The 22,558-nt window shown below is 39.0% G+C and overlaps 1 protein-coding gene across 5 annotated transcripts in view; it reads left to right on the top strand.

The window, feature by feature from the left end:
* LOC117971683 (transforming acidic coiled-coil-containing protein 1-like) overlaps positions 1-22,558 on the top strand; it is a 61,823-nt gene that overhangs the window by 22,195 nt on the left and 17,070 nt on the right. The window contains exons 1-4 of one of the 5 annotated variants that reach the window (XM_059008423.1): positions 1,578-2,233; positions 7,999-8,108; positions 18,413-19,469; positions 22,233-22,268. In XM_059008423.1, the coding sequence (XP_058864406.1) occupies positions 2,085-2,233; positions 7,999-8,108; positions 18,413-19,469; positions 22,233-22,268 (1,352 nt within the window). In that variant the 5' untranslated portion in view covers positions 1,578-2,084. Of the gene's footprint in view, positions 1-1,577; positions 2,234-7,998; positions 8,109-18,412; positions 19,470-22,232; positions 22,269-22,558 lie in introns of those variants that run through there. The other 4 variants (XM_059008422.1, XM_059008426.1, XM_059008425.1 and 1 more) reach the window with 4 other exon arrangements.

Genomic DNA, 22,558 nt, shown 5'->3' with positions numbered 1-22,558 from the left:
TAAGAAAGGGAAACAAGACTAAAAGGCTAAAATATGCACAAGAACATAGAAATTGAACTATGCTACAATGGTCAAAGGTGCTTTGGATGGCTGGACAACGACACCTGTGCTTTCTGCCAATTCTGTTGCCAATTCAACACTTGTCTTCTTTCTATTCCTTAAGGATATTATCTTCAAGTATTGCTCATCCTTGTTAGACAGCTTTTTGGGTCTTCCAGCCCTCGGTTTGTCAATTACAGATGATGTTTCTCTGTACTTGTTGATTATGCTTTGGCTACCACACCTTGAAAATCATGTGATGCGAGATATTTCACTCAGTGTTTTTTCTTCTTTATGCAAGTCAAGGTTGTTGTAATTATGTAAAACACTAGTGGAGGCTTTGAGTAAATTATTGATGCTCATAATGCATCAGAGTAGAAAAATGCAACATGTCTAAGACTTTTGCACAGCAGTGTGTGTGTGTATATGTATATGTATATGTATATGTATATATATATATATATATATATATATATATATATATATATATATATATATATATATATATACACACACACACACACACATACACACTCTGCATGTGTATATATACTCTGAGGAGCCTCCACTGGTTCTGGTTGCTACAGTTTATTTGCTCACCCCCTGAATTCAGTATTTGTGAATTAATTGAGGCATTTCAGATATCCAGTCCTGTCATCTTCCCATACATGTAGATCGATCAGTCGTAGTGTTCTAGGTTGATTTCATTAAAGACACAGTAGCTCTTGATGCCTTGCATGCTGTTGCAGTTTGAGATACAGATTCAGTTGCTGTCGTGCCCCTTTTCAAACTCTGATGAATCTTTATTTCAGCTGTAAAAGCTAACTGCACTGCGTCTTTTAATGCACAGTGTGATCTACAGTACTTGGTAACCAATTCATTGGATCTGTATTCTGAAATATGGCAGTGGATGGTACTGGACTGAAAGATTTGACTGGTTATTTTAGGCATAATGAGCAAAAAAGAATGACAATAAAAAACCACCTTCACATTTTAATATTTTTCACTTGTAGGTGGAGAATCTGTAAGTGACATAAAAACAAAAAATATTGACTATGGAGGTAATTTCACCTTTATCAAACTGCTATAGGGAACTGTATATTTGCAGAAATTAACTTGGCTATTACCACATTCTTATTTGTCCATGTGTATCATATGTAGGCCCACAGTTGCAGTTTTGTTCATTATTTTTTCCCTACATCCATCCTTTGAACGACTTCAGTCCTCATTATGTTTAGCACAGATATTTTCCACTTGTATTGAAGCATCTGTAGGTGGATACAACATTGCAGTGCTGTTGTTGGTTGCAGTGGAAAGTCATAATGAAAACAGCATGACTAAACCCCAGCCTATGATTCACCAGTCAGGCAGCTTCCCTTCACAAGCATGTCAGCTTGTACTGCATTCCTGTCAGCCAGCCTCCTGTTCTGAGATCTTAAGGTTTGGAATCTGTTTTTTTTCCCCCATCTTTTAGATTAGTGTGCAAGCAGAAACTCTCTCTCTCTCTTCTCTCCTCTCTCCTCCTTCTCAGAGGTTGGGTTCAACCACTCAACAAAAGGGGGATGTCTAGCTTGTGCACCAATACTCAGGCCTGCCTTTTGAAATTGGAAACCTACCCTCCTGTTTTGTGACAATAGCATAGCCCTAGAAGAGGGGGGAGGCAGTGTTTCAAGCTCTCTGGGTTAGAGAATGTGTTTGCTATCTGCCAGCTGATTTCTGCTTTGGCATTCTAAGCTGTAGGTAGAGAGAAGCAGACAAAAACCTCAGTTTTAAGGTTTTTTGAGCGGAATTTCAATTTAAGAGAACCAGAAGAAAAATACGGAAATTGGAGCTTGAGGAAGTAAGGGAGTGCCTTACAAAAATGTTGAGACAGTGAAGCTAGAGGAAGCGAAGACAGAGGCAACCGTTAAGGGACTTATGATGTTTTAACCACATCCTTGCCTCAGCCAAAAAAATAAAAAAAAATAAGCTGTGAGAGTTTACCTCCATCTTGTTGAACTCAAAGAGAATCATCAGCAGAAGCAAAAGCAACAGAACCAGGGGAGATGGCCTTCAGTCCCTGGCAGATGCTGTCGCCCGTCCAGTGGGCCAAATGGACCTGGTCAGCGGTCCGAGGAGGGGGGGAGGGGGGCGAGGAAGAGGCTGCGGAGGAGGAAGATCTTTCGGCAGAGGAAGAGAAGTCTCTGAGCTGCAGGCGAGTTTTGGTTTCTAGTTTTCTGCTTGTGTGCTTTCCTTCCAGTGAGTCGAAGTGCCTATTGAGGGGTTTATTGGGTTCCACCTGTCAGATTTGGCACAAGGCTTATTCTCATGAGGTAGATGGATTGCGGGCATGGTAACTGTGCCACATTGGGTCAGGTAGATTAATACCAGAAAGGGTTTTTTTTTGTTTTGTTTCTTAAATCTTCATTGTTGTTGCTTTTTATGTATGTGTTTATGTATGTCAAAGTATGGATACGCACAGATGGGGTAACGGAGTGTGTGGGTGTTGAAATACTGCATATACGCAGTAATGCAGACCACCATATATATCGCTTCCAGTCAAATGCCTGCTTGATATATTTGATTTTTTCAGTCAAATATATCAAGCAGGCATTTGACTGGAAGACAGATAGCTGCATAAACAGACACCCAAACACATGCATCCATTTGTACTTAACCCTTTGCTGACTAGGGTCAGTGAGAAGGATTAGGATGGAGTAGAATACAACCACAGTGGCGACATTTTCATAATTCAACATACCAATAGTATCACAATGGTATATAAACCAATACACGCTGGTAATCCATAGCAGTCACATACACAAGTTCTAGCTAGTGTGTTACTGTATCAGAACAACTCAGCCATATTTGATCCAAAACCATTGTGCAATTGCTGGTCACACCATTGCTTTGCTTGAGGTTTTTGCACAAGTTCATTATACTGGACTTCAGTCGTAATTTATCGGGGTGTCTGCATGTTTGATTCCCACAAAACAGATGAGTGTACATATTTAGAACAGAAAGACGAGAAAGGTAATTTATATAATCGTCAAAGCAGGGAGAACTAAACATAAAAGGAAGTCCTCTGAACTCATTTGCATTCTGTGTTCCTAAAGGATTATGGGCTGGATGAAAGCTAATAAATGTAACAGTATGCAAATAGCACCTGTTGCTGGCAGGGTAATTTAAGTTATCGGATGATTGCCTTGCCTTATCAAGGTGTTTTAACTGATAGCGATGGTAAACCAAGTAGGACAAAAGTGTAAAACTTTTTTTTTTTTTTTTTTTTGCTTCTTTGACACACTGTTTGGAAATGTGGTAGGAAAAACCAGCAACACTGGACTTGGCAGCCAAGACACCACATGGGAATAGGATGCACTTTACGCTAGCAGACATCTGACTGACAGAATCCACTGTGGTAAAGTTATTTAACGCTTAGCTTACCCAAAGGTACACAAAGACAGTTATGATTTATTTAGACAAAGCAGTGGTCTTTTCAATGGATGTAAATGCTGCTGTTTGAATCGTTGAGATGAGGGCCCTCCCCTGGTGATTATACACTGAAACGACATCCATGCACTGTTGGGCATAAAGAATTGTGAATACTCATACTGATGCACTAAAACACGCAAACCAGCTCTATCCTAGCCTACTGTATTTGTGTCTTTTAGTGAAGTTAAGAAGGGGGTCAACAATAATGTAAAATAGCTGCATGATTTAATATAAACAGTGGCAGTATTTATATAGACTCCTAATTTGTATTTATAATCTTGTTATACAAAGGAGGGTATTATTTCAGTGGTCTTCGCCAATATTGTGATCTCAGTCTGTTTAGATCAGTTGCACTGGGTATGTTAAAAGTTTAGAATTGTTCCTCAATGTTAAACCATTGCATGTCAAAAACAGTAGTGTTTAAGCAGTAGGGTGTGTGTGAGAGGTTACTTATTGGATATTTATTCAGTCCACTTATGTAAGTAAGTTTGATTAAATAGTGGTATAAGTAGCTGACGCTGTATTTATTTTATTAAATCCATGCCATGCTTTTTTTTGCAGTTTCTAGGAAATCGCATGAAAAGCTGGAGACTCTCTCTGCTGTACAGTGCTGGGATGAGTAGATGTCTGTTAAAGTTCGTCTTTGTTCTTGGTTTGATTCCTGGGATGTTAAATGAAGTTCTTGTGGAAGTTGAGACTTGACAGGAGTGGGGAGTAACATCTCCAAATGTTTGTTTACCACTGTCTGGGAGGACTTCATACCCCAGGGGAAGAAAATGTAAATTACTTTGTGTGCTCAGTTAACAGGTTTGGTGCCACAGAAGTCGACAGTGGCTTGGTGGACTAGAAAGTTTACAAATGAGAGGAGGCCATTCAGCCCATCTTGCTCGTTTGGTTGTTAGTAGCTTATTGATCCCAGAATCTCATCAAGCAGCTTCTTGAAGGATCCCAGGGTGTCAGCTTCAACAACATTACTGGGGAGTTGGTTCCAGACTCTCACGATTCTCTATGTAAAAAGTGCCTCCTATTTTCTGTTCTGAATGCCCCTTTATCTAATCTCCATTTGTGACCCCTGGTCCTTATTTCTTTTCTTTTTTCAGGTTTTTCAGGTAAAAAAAAAGTCCCCTGGGTCGACATTGTCTATACCTTTTAGGATTTTGAATGCTTGAATCAGATCACTGCGTAGTCTTCTGTGTTCAAGACTGAATAGATTCAATTCTTTTAGCCTGTCTGCATACGACATGCCTTTTAAACCCAGGATAATTCTGGTCGCTCTTCTTTGCACTCTTTCTAGAGCAGCAATATCCTTTTTGTAATGAGGTGACCAGAATTGAACACAATATTCTAGGTGAGGTCTTACTAATGCATTGTAAAGTTTTAACATGACTTCCCTTGATTTAAATTCAACACTTCTCACAATATATCCGAGCATCTTGTTGGCCTTTTTTTATAGCTTCCCCACATTGTCTAGATGAAGACAAAGAAACATCAATGTGACTCTGAACCTTATGGTTACTCTAGATATATCCCTGTATACTGTATACTTTGGAATTTGTATAGAAATGCAATTTGCAGCACTTATTAAAATAAAAGGTCTAGATTATAAACACAGGAAAGGGAGGAGGCATTTGAATCCCAGTTTTGCCTAGTATTGAAGACCCTTTTGTTAATAGTTACTACTTTTTTTTTTTTGGACCAATTTAATGATGAGGGATGAGATGAATTGAACAATGTGACTAATTGGGAAATATGGCAGCAGCAGTGAGATGGTAAAAGTAACAATGTCTAACTTTGCTGTTGTATATCACTTGTTATAGCGTATTGTTTACCCTGTTTGTAGAAATAGCTCAATCCCTAACTCTGTTTGAAATGTTTGGTACTATAAATGACTACAGATACCATTCTTTGTGATGCTGTTTGTCCCTTAACTCTTAATACCATAATATGGGGTATTTTCTATTGATACTGTCAGTGGGGGGTCTAAATACAATTCTCATTCAAATCAATAATGCTCCCTGTTAATTTGAAACAGTAAGATATAAACTAAATGAGCTGCACTGTTGGAATTACTAGTTGTCATTAAAGAATGAATGATTTCAATGGTGGCGTTACCAAGATCTGACTAGATTAACTGTATATCTGTGACTGTCTATGAATGAAAGTCAGGTGAGCATTTAGACCAGTCAACTTTGTATTTAACTGTAACAAAATGGGCTGACCGTCCCCACCTCCTTTCCCTCCCCCCTCCCTCTTAACCTAAACAAACTGACACTGAGTAAAATCGTCTGTTGCCCTACTGGGTTTATTTATGTTCCAGCTCCTTTTTGTTGTTAATAAATGGCTTTTAAAGCCTAGCTGGTTATTTTCCGGCGCCAAAAGTCAAAACTAAACAGCAGGTGGCTATAGCAACAGTTGGAGAGCGAGTTCTTATAGGGCTAGCATTCGTAATCACGTGATTGCTTAAATCTAGTAGGTAAGCCGGGCAGCTGTAACTGTAAACATATAGAAAACTGTGTTTTAAAAACTAATAGTATTCCCCAATAGTGGAGGCATACATTCCTACTCTGGGTTAGATTCTCAAAGCTATTTACCTAAATTGTTGCGATTTTTTAGGGAAAAGGAAAATCGCACCCAAACAATTTTACCAAACCAGTAAAATACAACTGAAGAATTTTTTTTTTATGGGGCTTGATAGATGAAATGGTAGCCATATCAGTCCAGAGATGATAGACTAAAGAGAAGGAGATGCGATACCTTTTATTGGACTAACTAAACTATAATTAATCACAAGCTTTGATCAATCAATCTCTATTTCCTTCTTTCACCTGAAGAAGAGACCTTTGAGGTCTTGAAAGCTTGTGATTAATTAATTATTGTTTAGTTAGTCCAATAAAAGGCATCACATCTCCTTCTCTTAGTTTATGGGGTGTGTAAGTTATAGTAGTCTCCAGTTAATAGTTATTACTTGTCATTATTATTATTTGTTTATTTAGCAGACGCCTTTATCCAAGGTGACTTACAGAGACTAGGGTGTGTGAACTATGCATCAGCTGCAGAGTCACTTACAACTACGTCTCACCCGCAAGACTGAGCACAAGGAGGTTAAGTGACTGGCTCAGGGTCACACAATGAGTCAGTGGCTGAGGTGGGATTTGAGCCGAGGACCACCTGGTTACAAGCCCTTTTCTTTAACCACTGGACCACACAGCCTCCTATGACGCACATGCATCAACGTATGAAATGAACAGAATAAGTAAGAGAAAAGCAATAGGCAAGTGTATGTTAATAAACTATAATAACAAAGTAACCAACAAACTAAAGTTAATAAACTTAACTGTCAAACTAAATGTACACATCACCCCTACACACATTTAAAAAATGCAGCAGCAGCTCTAGATTAATTATGAATACCCGTACAGGAGCAATATTCAAGACATGCACAAAATGATTTAACAGAATGGTGAAGCAACTCACCAGAACAGAAAACACCAAATTGCTCGGCGACTTGTGTCTGATTCAGGTTTTTTTCAGGCGCACAATTTCCAACTTTCTGTAGCATGAGAAACAGCGGTGCATTTTGCCATTTGTTTACTTGCCATTTTGTAGCGAAAACAAGGCAATGATATGACGGTGGTTCTGGAAAGATTGAATAAACCAATCAGTGTGCCTCAAGACACTTGCGATGACAAGTCACATTTGATAAACCATTTGAATTTAAGTTTGACTGATGATGAGTTATCAGGTTACAAAACAGTACTGTATTAGTTGTGAACGAGTCGCTGGCAGTGCCAAAAAGGTGTTCTTTTTGAGCAAAGTTCCTGTTCCTTTAGGCGGAGCATTTACAATGGGAAAAATCTGTTTCACCACAAGGGTGTTCTTTTAGGCGAAGTGTTCTCTTAGGAGGTGTTCCTATAGGCAGAGACTACTGTATCTCATATTTGTTTTAGAATTGTAATTGGTGTTTCAGAAAATCAACTGGGAATTTGGAGTAAATATCTTTGAGAGGCTGTCACTATATTTGAGCTATATCTTGAGAACCACTTATTGAATGTATTGGTATTTGTTGAGGACACCATGTCTGGCCTTGGATTGATAATGAAGGCTTTATACATTATCTTCAGGTTCCAAATTGATAAACCTTTGCATGGATAAATGTTACATTCGTTCACATAATGTGAATTCATATAGTACCTTTTCATTGTACCAGTACAGATATCTGACTGGCTGAGCTACTGAAGGTTATTACTTGGCATCCCCGTGCACGGATATGTGAAACTTTAATGTGTTAGAAAATGCATTGCAATAAGCACGGTAACAGGCTCCTCCACAAAATATGACAGCCCAGTCAACCAGCATATTCAGAGGAATGATGTAAGATTAATAGCATGTGGTTATGTTGCAAGTAGGTTATGTGTCTGTTCTGGAATGCAGCCCAGACAGGTACCCATAGATAACATCGTTGACGTTCCTCATTCTCTCCCATCACAGCTCGGACTCAGAGGGTAACTTTGAGACGCCCGAGGCAGAGACTCCTGTACACGCCCCCCTGAAAGACTTCTCGGAGGAGCTCCTTGATAATTCACCATCCAAGAGAGCAGGTAATGACATTTATCAACGATACCCCCATGTAATATTAAAATGAAGATGAACTAGTTAATCCTATCCAAATGGCTTGCATGCAAATTCATACTACCTAGAAGGGGGCTTCACCTATGGGGTCAATACCCATCCAATGTCCTCTCCATTATTAAGCCGTATACATATTTTCAAATCATTCAAACAAACCTGTTCATAAGTTTATAAGTGTCTCACACATTTATAGAACCAAGCATGCATCCATCCGTACTAGAAAGCGTATTAAACTCCATGAGCACAGTTTGTACATGTAATTACTTAATTTGTTGGTAATAGCTAGTGGTTTATTACACCTATTTCTAAAGTATAATTAAAATGTTATTGGCAGTCCCTGGCCCTGCAAGCCGTGCACCTGTCCTGTGTTTTATTATGTAATTCTTAATGGTGGCCCATGGTGAAATCTAAATTGTGTATCCCTGCACTGGAGAATCCATTTGGAATCCATTTGGAATCCATTTGGACTCCATTTGGACTTTACTTTACATTTCTGTGATATACTGTATTAATCCGTAAAGTAAAAAAACAAGAAGTAAACTCAGGACATATTCTGTAAATATGGGATTTATGGAAAAGGCAATATGTTTAAATGTCTAAATTTATATAATTGCTTACCGGTAGTCTAGATCAAGGATCGCATCTGCTTAGCAATGCAGCGCTACTTGGAAGAAATTTGCACAGTTGTGATCAATACAGAATGTCGTTACACCCCTACTTATCAGACTTAATCACATGGTCTGGCCCTCACTCTGGTTCACCATAAGTAGAACATTTACCTGATCATTAATGTGTACCCTTTCTTCGCATCTTTTGGGTTTGGGTGTATCGATGAAACACTAAATAAAAATAAATAAAAAAATAAACTCCCCAGGACTATAAAGACATGAATGTAAAAGCACCTCATTAGTGACGTGACCTTCTTTTTAGCTAGGTAAAACAAATGAAGTTTACCTAGGAGGGTGGTCTGGCCAAAAGGCACATTGTAGATAATAACAGTAACAGGATCTCATACAATTGCGATGAGCATTGCAAGGTCCTGCTGCATATGCCTCTGCACTTCAGTTACAGAGAATGCCTATTTGTTTTCCTAACATTATTCGATTGCTTGATATAACAGTGCTGTGTGTTGTTGAAGTTGGAAAGTTTGGTGTCTTTTCCTGGCAGTGTTCAATGCCACGTAATAGGCCCAATTTATGCTCTGAAGTGCCAAGGCCCATTAAACCAACCAAGATGTGTTTTCTAATTTAATTTGGGCCAAATTAATTCAAATTATAACCAAGAGTGATGCATTAGCAGCTTTGATAAGGTGGCACACTAGCTAGCACATAACTGCCTTGATTTTCCTCAGAACGTTTATAATACTCCTAGACTGCATTTTAAAGATGAGAAAGCTTGCAGGATTGCTGTGGCATGTGAAACAGTGTTTCAGAGAAGACATCCTGGGGTGTTTTGCTTTGCTTTAGAAGCAGTTGCAAATACAGTTGTGCATACTTCAAACAGATTTCCAGCCTCTTAAGTTAATCACCAACCTTGATAATAATCTCCTTCATAAAAATAAAAAAGATAAGATTATTGACTGTTGGATGCTTATAAAATACAGTGTTATATTCAAAGTTTTGCGTTTAATTATTGAAGGTTTTTATAGACCTCATAGATCCGTTGCTCAAGTCTTGCTAGATATGAATACCGGTAACACAACTTTTAAAAATAATATTTACATTACACCCTGTATTGTCTCGCATGGTGGATTTGCAGTGGAGGCGCTGAAGCATACTTTACTGTGTTGCATTTACATTTTAGTATGCAAAGAACCAGCCATAAAGATCATTCCACTTCAGTACAGTCAATAACTTTGTATAATATGCAATAATTAACTTATTATCAATTTTATTGTACTGTACTATCAAAGTTATATCAAAGTACAAACTACATCAGTGCATGCTGCTTCTCCCTGCTGTAAAACTTTGATTCGTTGACATGCAGTTCTTCCCTGTTTGCAGCTTACTGTCTTGTTTCCTTGGTTACGGAGGCTTCTATCTCTTGTTTATAATGGGGGTCGGGGTGATATGGATTTGCCTAAGCAGGCTCACTGGGGTCCAACCCCCCCCCACCTCCTGTTCTGGAAGTGCTGTGGGTCATTTCACATCTCCACATCAGTCAGGACACCTTAGAACAGTGCTGCTCACCCCTCTCCCCACATGCTGATAGAGAGAAAAGGACCCGTCATTGCACTTTCTTACTTGATGTGCACAGCCTAATCAAATCCTGTTGATTTTTGAAGAGGTTCTCAAAATATATTGACGTATGACAATAACACTTTGTTTCACGGTTTCTTAAAACGAGTACTGAATTCTATTCCCTGAAGGAATGTATTGCGTTTTGGCTTTTTTAAATTTTATTGGTTTGACTTCCTGTAGGCCTGAAATAGAAACCCACAGAAATGTGAAGCCAAATTTAGAAAAAAAAAATGTTTCTTGGCTCGGTCAGAGACAATTGGATAAAAAGGAAAAGTTGCTACTAAGAGTTTAGTTTTGTACTGATCAATTCTTCTGTTTACTAGTTAATAGAGTTTTGTATTTACCTGTACATGTATTTTTGGAAGTTAACTGTAGAATTCTACTGTTAAACCATTTTAAACATAACTTGAGCCAAAAGAGGTGCAGAAATTTAGGTGAGGTTAGTCTTGTAAAAATGAACCAGTGCACGCACATACAGAGAGCCCTTATAATCGAGCATTAATCACACAGTACCTGAAAGGGTAAAAATATATTGTAGCTAAATGCAATCTGAGGCTGACTGTATGAAAAAGTGAAGACGATGAGCACATAAGTCTTTAAATTCAGTACTGCCCTTATCAAATGATCTAAAATGATAAACTACAATAGAAAGCATTGGTACTGTACAATGGAGCAACATTAGCACAACTGTGTTTTGTAGAACAGTGGTACCATTTACATATTTTGATATACAAACAGTATTACAACGGTATACGAATCAGATTACACTGGTAATACATTACAGTAGCGTGGTACTGTATTATTATTATTATTATTATTATTATTATTATTATTATTTATTTCTTAGCAGACACCCTTATCTAGGGCGACTTACAATTGTTACAAGATATCACATTATTTTTACATACAATTACATTATTTTTTAATTTATTTATTTATTTATTTATTTACATACAATTACCCATTTATACAGTTGGGTTTTTACTGTAGCAATCTAGGTAAAGTACCTTGCTCAAGGGTACAGCAGCAGTGTAGCCGCAGACCTGTCAACTCTTCCGTATTCACTGGGAGTCTCCCGTATTTTGGACTCTCTTTCTGGACATCTCCTGGGACAGATTTTCTCCTGTATTTTACTCAAAGCTCTACTGTTAAGCCACCTTATGTCAGCAAACCTTTAATGTCTGCAAAAGTCATGGCCTGTGTGTGGTTACTGCAGTTCCTGTCTGTACCTAGCAGGGTTTAGGACCCAAGGGAGCCCTGTGGCAGGCATGTTCACATAGTTAGCCACCCACCTGCAAACTAAAGCAAAGGTAAGCATTGGAAAAGCATAAAAAAAAAAAAACTTGGCAAACTATGGTAAATACACAATATAATCATGGTAAAAGTATGGGGAACCTGCAAATTTACTGTGGTCTAATTTGCTTAAGGATTCCAATTCCTTAATGGTTCTGGTTGTGGGGGAGGAGGGGGTGGGGGTGGGGGGTGCAGCAGACCCACAGGGGGTCCACTTTATAAAAGGATTGAGAACCGCTGTGCTGAGGCAATGTCAGAACACTGGTAGAAACAGAATTGATAGGTTCTGATTCATTAAGTACAAGCTGTGATGACTTAGAATCCCATCCGTGCCCCTGATGCAAGCCTCTGCTTTTGTACTGTGTGTCAGACCAGCAGACTCGTTTCCTGCCAAAGCCCTTTATTAGCCTCTTCCTATCTTTATTTTAAAGTGGGCTGTGTACAAGGGGCTGCACCGACTCTTTGTGTACAGTGTGGAACAGTGCATTGCACTTTCTCATTGTTCTCTTCTCTGGCTGAATCCCAGCATTGTTCGAAGTTACAGACAGCTTGATGTTTACAGAGCTGTTCAAGCTGGTATTGAACTGTGGAAACAATCAGTTTGCAAGAGGTTTAATGCCTCTGTGTTTTTAAAAACAAAAGTTTTCATTAGTTTTACAATGTCAAACAATTTACAATGGGCTATGTCTGTCAGATTACTGAAATAAATAACAATTAAGGATATTGTCCACTGGTCTTGTCAGGGTTTGTTGTGTTAATGACATTCATTTTAATGATCTAAACAGTGTTGGATCTTAATATCATCACCTAAAAGTAGAAGAAAAAAAGAAACAGCCAGATAAAATTCATCTTGGGTATGAAATTGATTCACATGATTTGCAGCAGGTTTCCATGGCAACACAAAGATTGCAGTTTTTTACAGTGTCACCCTGTGAAATAACAGCCTGTTGCTTTACACCAGAAACCGTCTGTGCTAGTTGTTTTATAAAAGCGCCAAGTATAGGCCATTGTCTATTCTGTTTTGCTCTAGCAGCTCACAGAGCCAGTGCCACATTTAAATGATCAGTGATAGTATTCTTAGTCCTGTCAATCATTTCAGCTGACCTATAACACATCCCCCACCAAAGCCAGGCTTCTCTTCACATTTTCTAACAAAGAAGAGATCCATTCTCTGCCAGACAAAGATGGAATGCTAATGTCTTCAGCGCAAATGGATTATGTGAAAGTAATGACAAACGTTGCTTGGGCATGAAGACTGAACTCCTCCCTCTCCCACTAAAGTCCTTTTTCTATCTTCTACTGGCACTTGAAATTGAAATTGATTTAAGGTCAGTTCTACCAGAAGCATACTGAGATCAAACTGGTTGGAATTGGAAGTGCCTCGGCTCCACTTTAGTCACATTTCCATCTGCATCATAAAACCAGTCTGTAAAACTGATCTGGTCTTCAATCTACAATCCAGTCTGCAACCGGACATTACACAAAAGTCAAAGATAATATGCTATTTATACATTAATTCACCAACATGCTTCAAATTGGACATTCATTAGTATCAGTGCAAGTTGGAGAGAATTCCGCAATCCTAAGTGGGACCGACAGAGTCCCAATTGAAATCGATTTTATCCCAATCTGCCGCTGATGGAAATGAATGAGCCTAATCTCAAATCAGTCCCAGTGGCAGATGGAAACGTAGCTTTTTGTGAGTTTGTGTAACACATGGTTCACAATAGGAGCCACTAAGAATTATTGCAACCATCATGAAAAGCTATGGAAAAAAAATAAATAAGAAAATATCATTTTAAATCTACTTTGTCTTTTAACATGGGAAGGATCACAGACAACAGGAACAAGATAAAATTGCTTCACGGCATCCCTTTGCTTCTCAAAGATTGTCCTCTATCTGTGTGTTTGTACTCGCACATCTCTCCTGTAGCGGAAGATCGATTGTCCTCAGTCCTTCTATCTGTGTGTTTGTATTCGCACATCTCTCCTGTAGCGGGAGCCTCTCATCAGTAGATGTCCTTGGTGGGTGTTCTTGTTACCGGTGGCCTTCAGGTCAAATAAACTACAGCCTTTGAAGCTGCACGTGAAGCCACTGAAACCACATGGAGATAGTATTTCAGGAATGTAGACTAGCAGCACTTCAAGCCATGCTGTTTCTGTACATCTAATGCATGGCATTTAAGCCTAATGCTAGCATAAGCAGCTTGTAGAAACGTACATAGAAAAACTCATGGTTCTGTTTTTAATGATCATGAAAGGTGCAAGCAAAGGACACTGGCTACAGCTAAGCACGTTGCTGGTGGGAACTTTACTATTGGAGCCTCCTTATCTCAATAACAGCAACTTGAATAAATACCCTAACATTTCAATATTATGCTTCTCAGAATCAGATACTGCTAGTTGTGCTGAATTGTAAGTGGACTGCTATCTGCTTGTTTCCATTTCTGATACTATAGCTGGGATGAACATGGGTTCTTCGTGTTTGCATCTCTCTAGAGTAATATAAACCCAATGCCCTATCAAACTAAAGAAAGGAGAGAAACACTCTTCTGGACAGTAGAACACATGTCCCGATCTGTTATTTATAAATTGATTTATTTTGCATATCTTTTTTTTCATACAGTCATTTATAAATTCTGGTATATGAACAAGTGCAAACATGATCCAGTTTTTCACCAAATACATTTCTTGATGTGTTTGTTTAAATATTGAACAAAGAGGTGAAAAGCAGCGCATAAAGCCAATGCACCACCAAGGTTTGCTATCGGTTTGCTCCCTACGTATTCACATTGTGCTGCTGTGCTGTAAAGTGATTGCAGAGCCTTCAGAAGCAATGTTGAGCTGCTGCAGTGATAGGAATAGGACAGGTTAGAAAGACAGGAGATCTAGATACGTTAGAACAGCAGCCTATGGCTGCACATTGTTAATTCTGTGCGTGTATGTATGTGTGTGCGAGTGTGTGGCTAATATATATATATATATATATATATACACACACACATACACACAGGTAGTGGACAAAAAATAGAAACACCAATGTAAAGTCACTTAATAGGGCGTTGGGCCACTATGGTATCCTGCTCTGTGGAGTTCTCGGCAGACCGTTTTTGATGAAACTGGCTGCTCGCGCCCCAGGTTGAAATTTGCAGTCAATTGATCTGCAGTTGCTCGCTTGTTTTGCCTTGCACTTCGAATTAATGCATGGATATCACAATCCTGGAGAATGCGCTTCCGCCCGCTGTTGCCCATTGCTGATGATGTCTTTCCCTCTTGAGTTCCATGCCGACATCACCTTAGACACTGTTGCTCGTGAAACATCAGGAAGTTGAGCTGTCTTGGTCACTGAAGCTCCTGTCAAATGCTCCCCAATGTCCACTACCTGTATATACTACAGTATTTCATGGCAAATTTCAAAATGTCACATTTTTTTAAATGGTCATTTTTTCATTAAGTACATGAAAAACTACAAATCAGTATGCAATTTAATTTGTTAAAGTAACATTATTGAACAGGTTTCATTCTACTTTGTGAAGCAAAATTAGGTCATTATATAGAGGGTGATGTAAAACCTTTGGCCATAGCTGTATGTTTATGATCTCACGATCCAGCTCAGCAGCTCATTCTTGAATAATATCATAAGCTTAATACTGCTGGCAACTATTTAATGGTCCAGCCCTTTGAAAGGTTAAACCCAGGCCCTGTAATGCTGACTGGAGTTTCTTATAAAGAGCCTCATATTTTGTTTCATTCTATTTTGTCCTTTTGGCATCATTTTATATAACCAATTCAGTTTTAAATACCAATTTAAATAATAAAAAAATGAATCTGTATCAAAGGCAAACAGTATCCATTTTTTCTAAAGTAATAAGTTCCCTGGCACTACTGGTAGTCTCTACTTTTTTGATCCATCAATTATTACACATTAAAAGATAATTTGGCTTGGTTTCTACATTATGAAATGTAGAAGTATACATATATAAATGTATAGGAGTTTCTGATTTTGTGTCTGATTGTCTGTTGGCACAAGCATTGGAGTTTGTACATTTGCAATGTGTTCCTGTGGGGCTTGTGCACATTTGAATTTCCATTTGCATGCGTGTGTGTATGCACTTGGTTTTACTATTTTGTTTGTAGTACAGTGTAGCGTATTAATCTTTGCTACCACAGTACTATTAAACATAGTGTTATTTCTTTATCTTAAATATTTTCCACACAATTTAAGAGGAGAAAGTGGAAAATCCATGACATTTGCACAGAGCTATTTAATTGTCGTTGAAGATCATTTAGTAAGGGGGATGCAACTGCAACTAAAATTGCAACTCATATGTTTCCTTTTGTGACATCAGTGAAATGGGGTGATGGAGCAAGTATTATTTTCATCTTAAGCCCTTTGATCATTGCTAGCTTCTAGCATTAGCTTGATAGCATTAGCTTAAAGTGAAATAGTTCCATCACTGAACAGCTGTGAGATATCTGCCTCAGTGTATCCTGTGTTCCGTGTTCTCACCTGGGAACTGGGTCAGCCTTGTGCTCAGGGCCGCCACAATAAAAGCTACTGGCTTCCTGCTGAACCTCGGGCCTGCGTGATATTCACATAGCGGACTGCTCTTTTTAAAAGCAAAAACAGATGTCTGGGATACACATGTTTCTTCTAATGAAAGGATGCAGTTCTGTAAATTAAGGGTTTAAGTAATGAAGTCCAGCTTGTCTCAGTTCTTTCTGTAACACAACTGCTTAATCTATGACAGGCCATTGATCCCTGTTCTAGAACGTGGATTTAAATGTTCACTGTTAACAACTTTTTACTGAATGTTGTATAGATTACTGATCATTTTTCAACCAACTAACCAACATCTAACAGCACTAGGCCTTATATACTGCACACATCATCGTCTGGGGCTTGTTGCAGCACCTTCCAATGGACTGGCCACACTTGATAGATAATGACTATCAGTGCTGGATTTAAATAAAAGAAAGTGTTTTCACCCACTGAATCAGCCCTCGTTATGGATTTTCATTCTGTTATTAAATGGGGAACTTGTAGGAATTTGAAAATCCACCAGCGTTGCCACTACAACCACTGATATCTTGGAAACATGGTTAGAAACTTCAGAACCACCTTTGTTTAGGACGATTTTGAACTGATTGCACTTAGAATAGCCCTTGACTGCACTGATCACACTTGTATTGGCTCCCTACTGCGGACACAACTGTATTCTGAGATTCTCTCGGTCAGGTTAGTAGATGGATATAGGATCATTAATCCTTTCGTGCCAGTTATTTTACAAAGCTGTCGCCACCACAGCATGAAAGCCTCTCAGAAACCATTTGATGTAGTGAACTCTCATTGGCAGAGGTGCTTTGTTTTGGTTCACAAACTCCTATTTCTAGTTTATTTCTGTATTTGTTAATTGTTATGGCTCAGCGGAGCTCCTGCAGAGTTGTCAAGTGTGCAGGAACACCATGACGGACGGGCGGCAGGAAGCAGAGTCCCAGAAGGCTCAGTGCTTCAGTTCCTTCCACGCCGGTTGAATTTCAGTTGACAGAGAAACAAGCTGGGTTTACTAAATCTGGCTCTTCCGGATCTGGCCAGTGATTCCATGTTGGAACATGTATGTTTGTAGCACTGCATTGTGTCTGATTTTGATGTGTCTTTATGCTTAGTGACTAAAACAAGCACCTGGAGGATGTTGTGGCCAGAGACCAGGGACGAGTAGCAAATCCAGCCAAAAATACTGTTCTTGTAATAGGCTGCTGCCTGTGGCTGTTGCTATGAGGAAAAAGTGTTCATTTTAGAAACTTCATTTGACTCTACTAAAAAGGGGAAGACAAAAATGTAGCCTTTTCTTTTCTTTTGAATGCTACGATCAGCAAGGTTTCACAGTATTTAGGTTTTAGGAAACTAACCATAAATTCTGTGTTTTATAGTTCTACCTAATTACACTGTAGTATTTTTTTTTATTATCATACAATATTGACAAGGCAAGTAACTATATTTGTGTAGTATATTTAACACACTGTGTGTAGTGTATTATTGTTTAAAGAGGTTATCTCATGCAGTTTGTCTGGTCTCTTTTGTAGACACCCTACATACTATGTATTCAATTATAAATCACAAAAACTGGTATTGCAACCACTAGCTACTACTGAAAAAAATGTAGTTGTTTAACTTTCGAATTAGCAAAAACACCATAGTATAGAATGCCATACCCAAGTATGCTGCCACAACTTGTGAATAACACACTAAAATCTGTAAAAGGATGCGTCTTATACTCTGAAAACTGCTGCACTTAAAGCTTGGTGAGTCTTATAGGATTAAAATACTTCTTTATAAATTGAAAGAGTAGATCAACTTAACTAAGCATAGTTTGAAGCCACATTTTACACATTTAAAATGTCTGAACGACTTGATAATGAAAATTAAACATTCAAAATTCAGTTGTTTCTATGTATAATTTAACAGTTTTAGCAATTTACAGTACTTATTAAATGACACCGTCTTGGTTCATTTATATATTGTATATAATTCCTGCATGCTTGATGCAACACTCTAGCACATGTACATGCACCATATCTTGAAAATTCAATAACGAATTATAAAGAAAGCCAGACAAGTTGGACACCTTCAATATTAAATCAGCCTTGGTTTAGCATTTATATACCTGTTTTGAAACGGTTTTATTAATAAGAAGTTCACATATCTCACAGATTGTATTGATCTTTTTTTCTCTCCTCAGAGCTGCTGGAAAATGATGAACAGCTGATCTCCAAAACGATCGAACATCCGAATCGTTACCTGGATAAAAACTCGAACCAGCATGAGATCACCAGCACGGAAAAATGCTCCCTGGCAGAAAAGAACAATCTAGATAAACTTAATATTGAGGTGGTGAAGCAATTAGCCAATCTTCAAATATCAGAGGAGGAAACACAGAAGGCACCAACAGGACAACCTACAGATGCCTTAGACACAAGCCAGGAGTCTATGTCTGAAGAACAGATGGTGGTCACCACAGAAGAAGTAATTGAGCTCCAGACTGCCAGTGAGTCTGCAACCGTGAAGGGCAAACCCAAAAAGAGCCGACCTTCGTCCCTCAAAATGATGGTGGACCATCAGGAACCAGAAGAAGATGAGATCCCGGTTCCAAAAGTGGCCTACAACTTCAACCCAGACGAATACAATGATAACGTCAACCCTTTTGCCTTGGGTGGATCCAAGTTGCAAAACTCTCCGCCTGCTGTCAGCAATATCAAGACTGACTCTGAAATTCCTGATGCTGAGTCTAACCTGGAGGAGACGACAGGTCCTGCCATGAAGATGGAGTTCGATTTCACGGACAATAAAGAGAACGGGGATGTCAAGAAGCCCATGCCTAGAAAACTGTGCAAAAAGCTGGGCAGTAAGCTCACACCTAAAAAACAGAAACCTTTTGCCAAACCTATAGAGCCCCCAGAGAACTCAGCCACCCAAAACTTAGACGATGTCCCCATCCCAAAATCATCCTATAATTCAGACCCCAGCAAGTGGGACGATCCCAACTTCAACCCATTCAACTCCAGTACAGGCTGCTCTCCCAGCCTTCCAAAGGGATCCTATAGCTTTAACACTGAAAGTATTGATGACTCCATTGATCCTTTTAAGCCTTCCAAGACCTTGGCCCTTGCCCTGTCTGAGGACACTTCTTTACCTGACAAGCTCACAGAGGATCTGGAATCCCAGAAACTTGAACTGCCCATCGAGGCTGAGGGGAAAGCGAGAATGTCACCAAAGAAGACCAAGTCTAGGTTAATAACGTGAGTTAACAAAGGGTGGTGTGGTTTCTGTTGGATGTTTTGTACAGGGCTGTAAAAGTTTATGTAGAATTGAACACACAAAGGCATTGCTGATAAAAAACAATGTAGTCATTCATTGTATTATAAGAAATATATACAGGTCATAAGCTTACTTGTTGAAAGATATAATGATGTTGCTTATCTATTTACAGTTCATACATACCAGTACAGTCTGTGTATTGTTTTCCTGGAAAACCTAATTAGGTGATTCTGAAAAGACTCCTTACTGCTGATTTGTGGGAAAGGGAGCTGGGGAAGCATATTGCCGACGTGCATCAGTGCAACGCTGATATGCTTCCCCACATCACCCTTGAGGAGACTTTTCAGAAGCAGTTTTTGATATGATGGCAAACAGTGATCTAAACAGAAACACCATTACAGAATAATAGCGAACACACATGATAGCATATTAAACAGTTAAGGAATGAGATATCAAGATTTTAAGCATCTCAAGCATCCTGGGAAACATTTAGTACAAAGGACATAATCCATTTCTGTGAACACTTACACAGTACCTACATGCTGTAAAACTGGACGCGGGTCTCTGATTATCAAATCTCTGAACTACAGTGTGCAATTCCCACCATCTTTGCAATCTAATTGCCAGTATTTGTACTTTTGTAGCATGCACTGATGTTTTTTTTTTTTTAAAGAAAGCAGGGGACATAGTGAGAAAATTCCTTAAATTTTACTAAAAAGCATTATTTGTAAGCAGAATGTTACATCTAAGTGGAATTATTAATAATGAGAGAAGGTTCAAAAATATTAAATATTACTAGGCACGACAACCAGATAGTATGGTTCCTTCCATACCTAAGTACTGTAACTGCACTATATATATATATATATATATATATATATATATATATATATATATATATATATATATACAGTGCCTTGCGAAAGTATTCGGCCCCCTTGAACTTTGCGAACTTTTGCCACATTTCAGGCTTCAAACATAAAGATATGAAACTGTAATTTTTTGTGAAGAATCAACAAGTGGGACACAATCATGAAGTGGAACGAAATTTATTGGATATTTCAAACTTTTTTAACAAATAAAAAACTGAAAAATTGGGCGTGCAAAATTATTCAGCCCCCTTAAGTTAATACTTTGTAGCGCCACCTTTTGCTGCGATTACAGCTGTAAGTCGCTTGGGGTATGTCTCTATCAGTTTTGCACATCGAGAGACTGAAATTTTTGCCCATTCCTCCTTGCAAAACAGCTCAAGCTCAGTGAGGTTGGATGGAGAGCATTTGTGAACAGCAGTTTTCAGTTCTTTCCACAGATTCTCGATTGGATTCAGGTCTGGACTTTGACTTGGCCATTCTAACACCTGGATATGTTTATTTGTGAACCATTCCATTGTAGATTTTGCTTTATGTTTTGGATCATTGTCTTGTTGGAAGACAAATCTCCGTCCCAGTCTCAGGTCTTTTGCAGACTCCATCAGGTTTTCTTCCAGAATGGTCCTGTATTTGGCTCCATCCATCTTCCCATCAATTTTAACCATCTTCCCTGTCCCTGCTGAAGAAAAGCAGGCCCAAACCATGATGCTGCCACCACCATGTTTGACAGTGGGGATGGTGTGTTCAGGGTGATGAGCTGTGTTGCTTTTACGCCAAACATAACGTTTTGCATTGTTGCCAAAAAGTTCGATTTTGGTTTCATCTGACCAGAGCACCTTCTTCCACATGTTTGGTGTGTCTCCCAGGTGGCTTGTGGCAAACTGTAAACGACACTTTTTATGGATATCTTTAAGAAATGGCTTTCTTCTTGCCACTCTTCCATAAAGGCCAGATTTGTGCAGTATACGACTGATTGTTGTCCTATGGACAGAGTCTCCCACCTCAGCTGTAGATCTCTGCAGTTCATCCAGAGTGATCATGGGCCTCTTGGCTGCATCTCTGATCAGTCTTCTCCTTGTATGAGCTGAAAGTTTAGAGGGACGGACAGGTCTTGGTAGATTTGCAGTGGTCTGATACTCCTTCCATTTCAATATTATCGCTTGCACAGTGCTCCTTGGGATGTTTAAAGCTTGGGAAATCTTTTTGTATCCAAATCCGCCTTTAAACTTCTCCACAACAGTATCTCGGACCTGCCTGGTGTGTTCCTTGTTCTTCATGATGCTCTCTGCGCTTTAAACGGACCTCTGAGACTATCACAGTGCAGGTGCATTTATACGGAGACTTGATTACACACAGGTGGATTCTATTTATCATCATTAGTCATTTAGGTCAACATTGGATCATTCAGAGATCCTCACTGAACTTCTGGAGAGAGTTTGCTGCACTGAAAGTAAAGGGGCTGAATAATTTTGCACGCCCAATTTTTCAGTTTTTTATTTGTTAAAAAAGTTTGAAATATCCAATAAATTTCGTTCCACTTCATGATTGTGTCCCACTTGTTGTTGATTCTTCACAAAAAATTACAGTTTCATATCTTTATGTTTGAAGCCTGAAATGTGGCAAAAGGTCGCAAAGTTCAAGGGGGCCGAATACTTTCGCAAGGCACTGTATATCACAAGAATTTCACTCGATTTCACCATTATCCAACTCTCCCCCCCATTCTCTCTCTGCACCACATTTTGACTCACAGGCTAATGCTCACCTGTTCTCTTTATCTTTTCTCATCTTTTAATTGCCTGTCTGTCCTTGTGTCTCGTGTCTGTCTATGCCCCCTCCCTGTCTGTGTGTGTGTGTGTGTATGTATGTGCGCATCAGGACTTCTGAGCAAGTGAGGTTTCTCTGTTTTCTGCTGTAAGTACATCAGCTCTTCTGGATTTAGCTCAGCTTGCTCTCTTCGTCCCTTCTATGATTTCAGTGCATTCTCCTTGTGTTCTTGTTGCATGTCCATTCTAACCCCCCCATTGAAATGGCTTTCTGTGTGCTTGCTCACTGTTATTAACTGCCCTGCAGCGCTCGCTGGCTTTCGTTGCTATGCCTTGGTTGTCCTGCAATCTGCAAGGCTAATGTGTTTTGTGGCTTGCTGTAGTCTGACGTTATTGAGGTTGCGTCTAGCTTGCTTTTTGTGTTTTTTTTGTTATAGT

This window comes from Acipenser ruthenus, chromosome 37 (genome assembly GCF_902713425.1).
Source record: "Acipenser ruthenus chromosome 37, fAciRut3.2 maternal haplotype, whole genome shotgun sequence".
NCBI classification, from domain to species: domain Eukaryota; kingdom Metazoa; phylum Chordata; class Actinopteri; order Acipenseriformes; family Acipenseridae; genus Acipenser; species Acipenser ruthenus.
The sequence above is the reverse complement of the archived record's forward strand: the minus strand, read 5'-3'. Positions and strand labels throughout refer to the sequence as shown.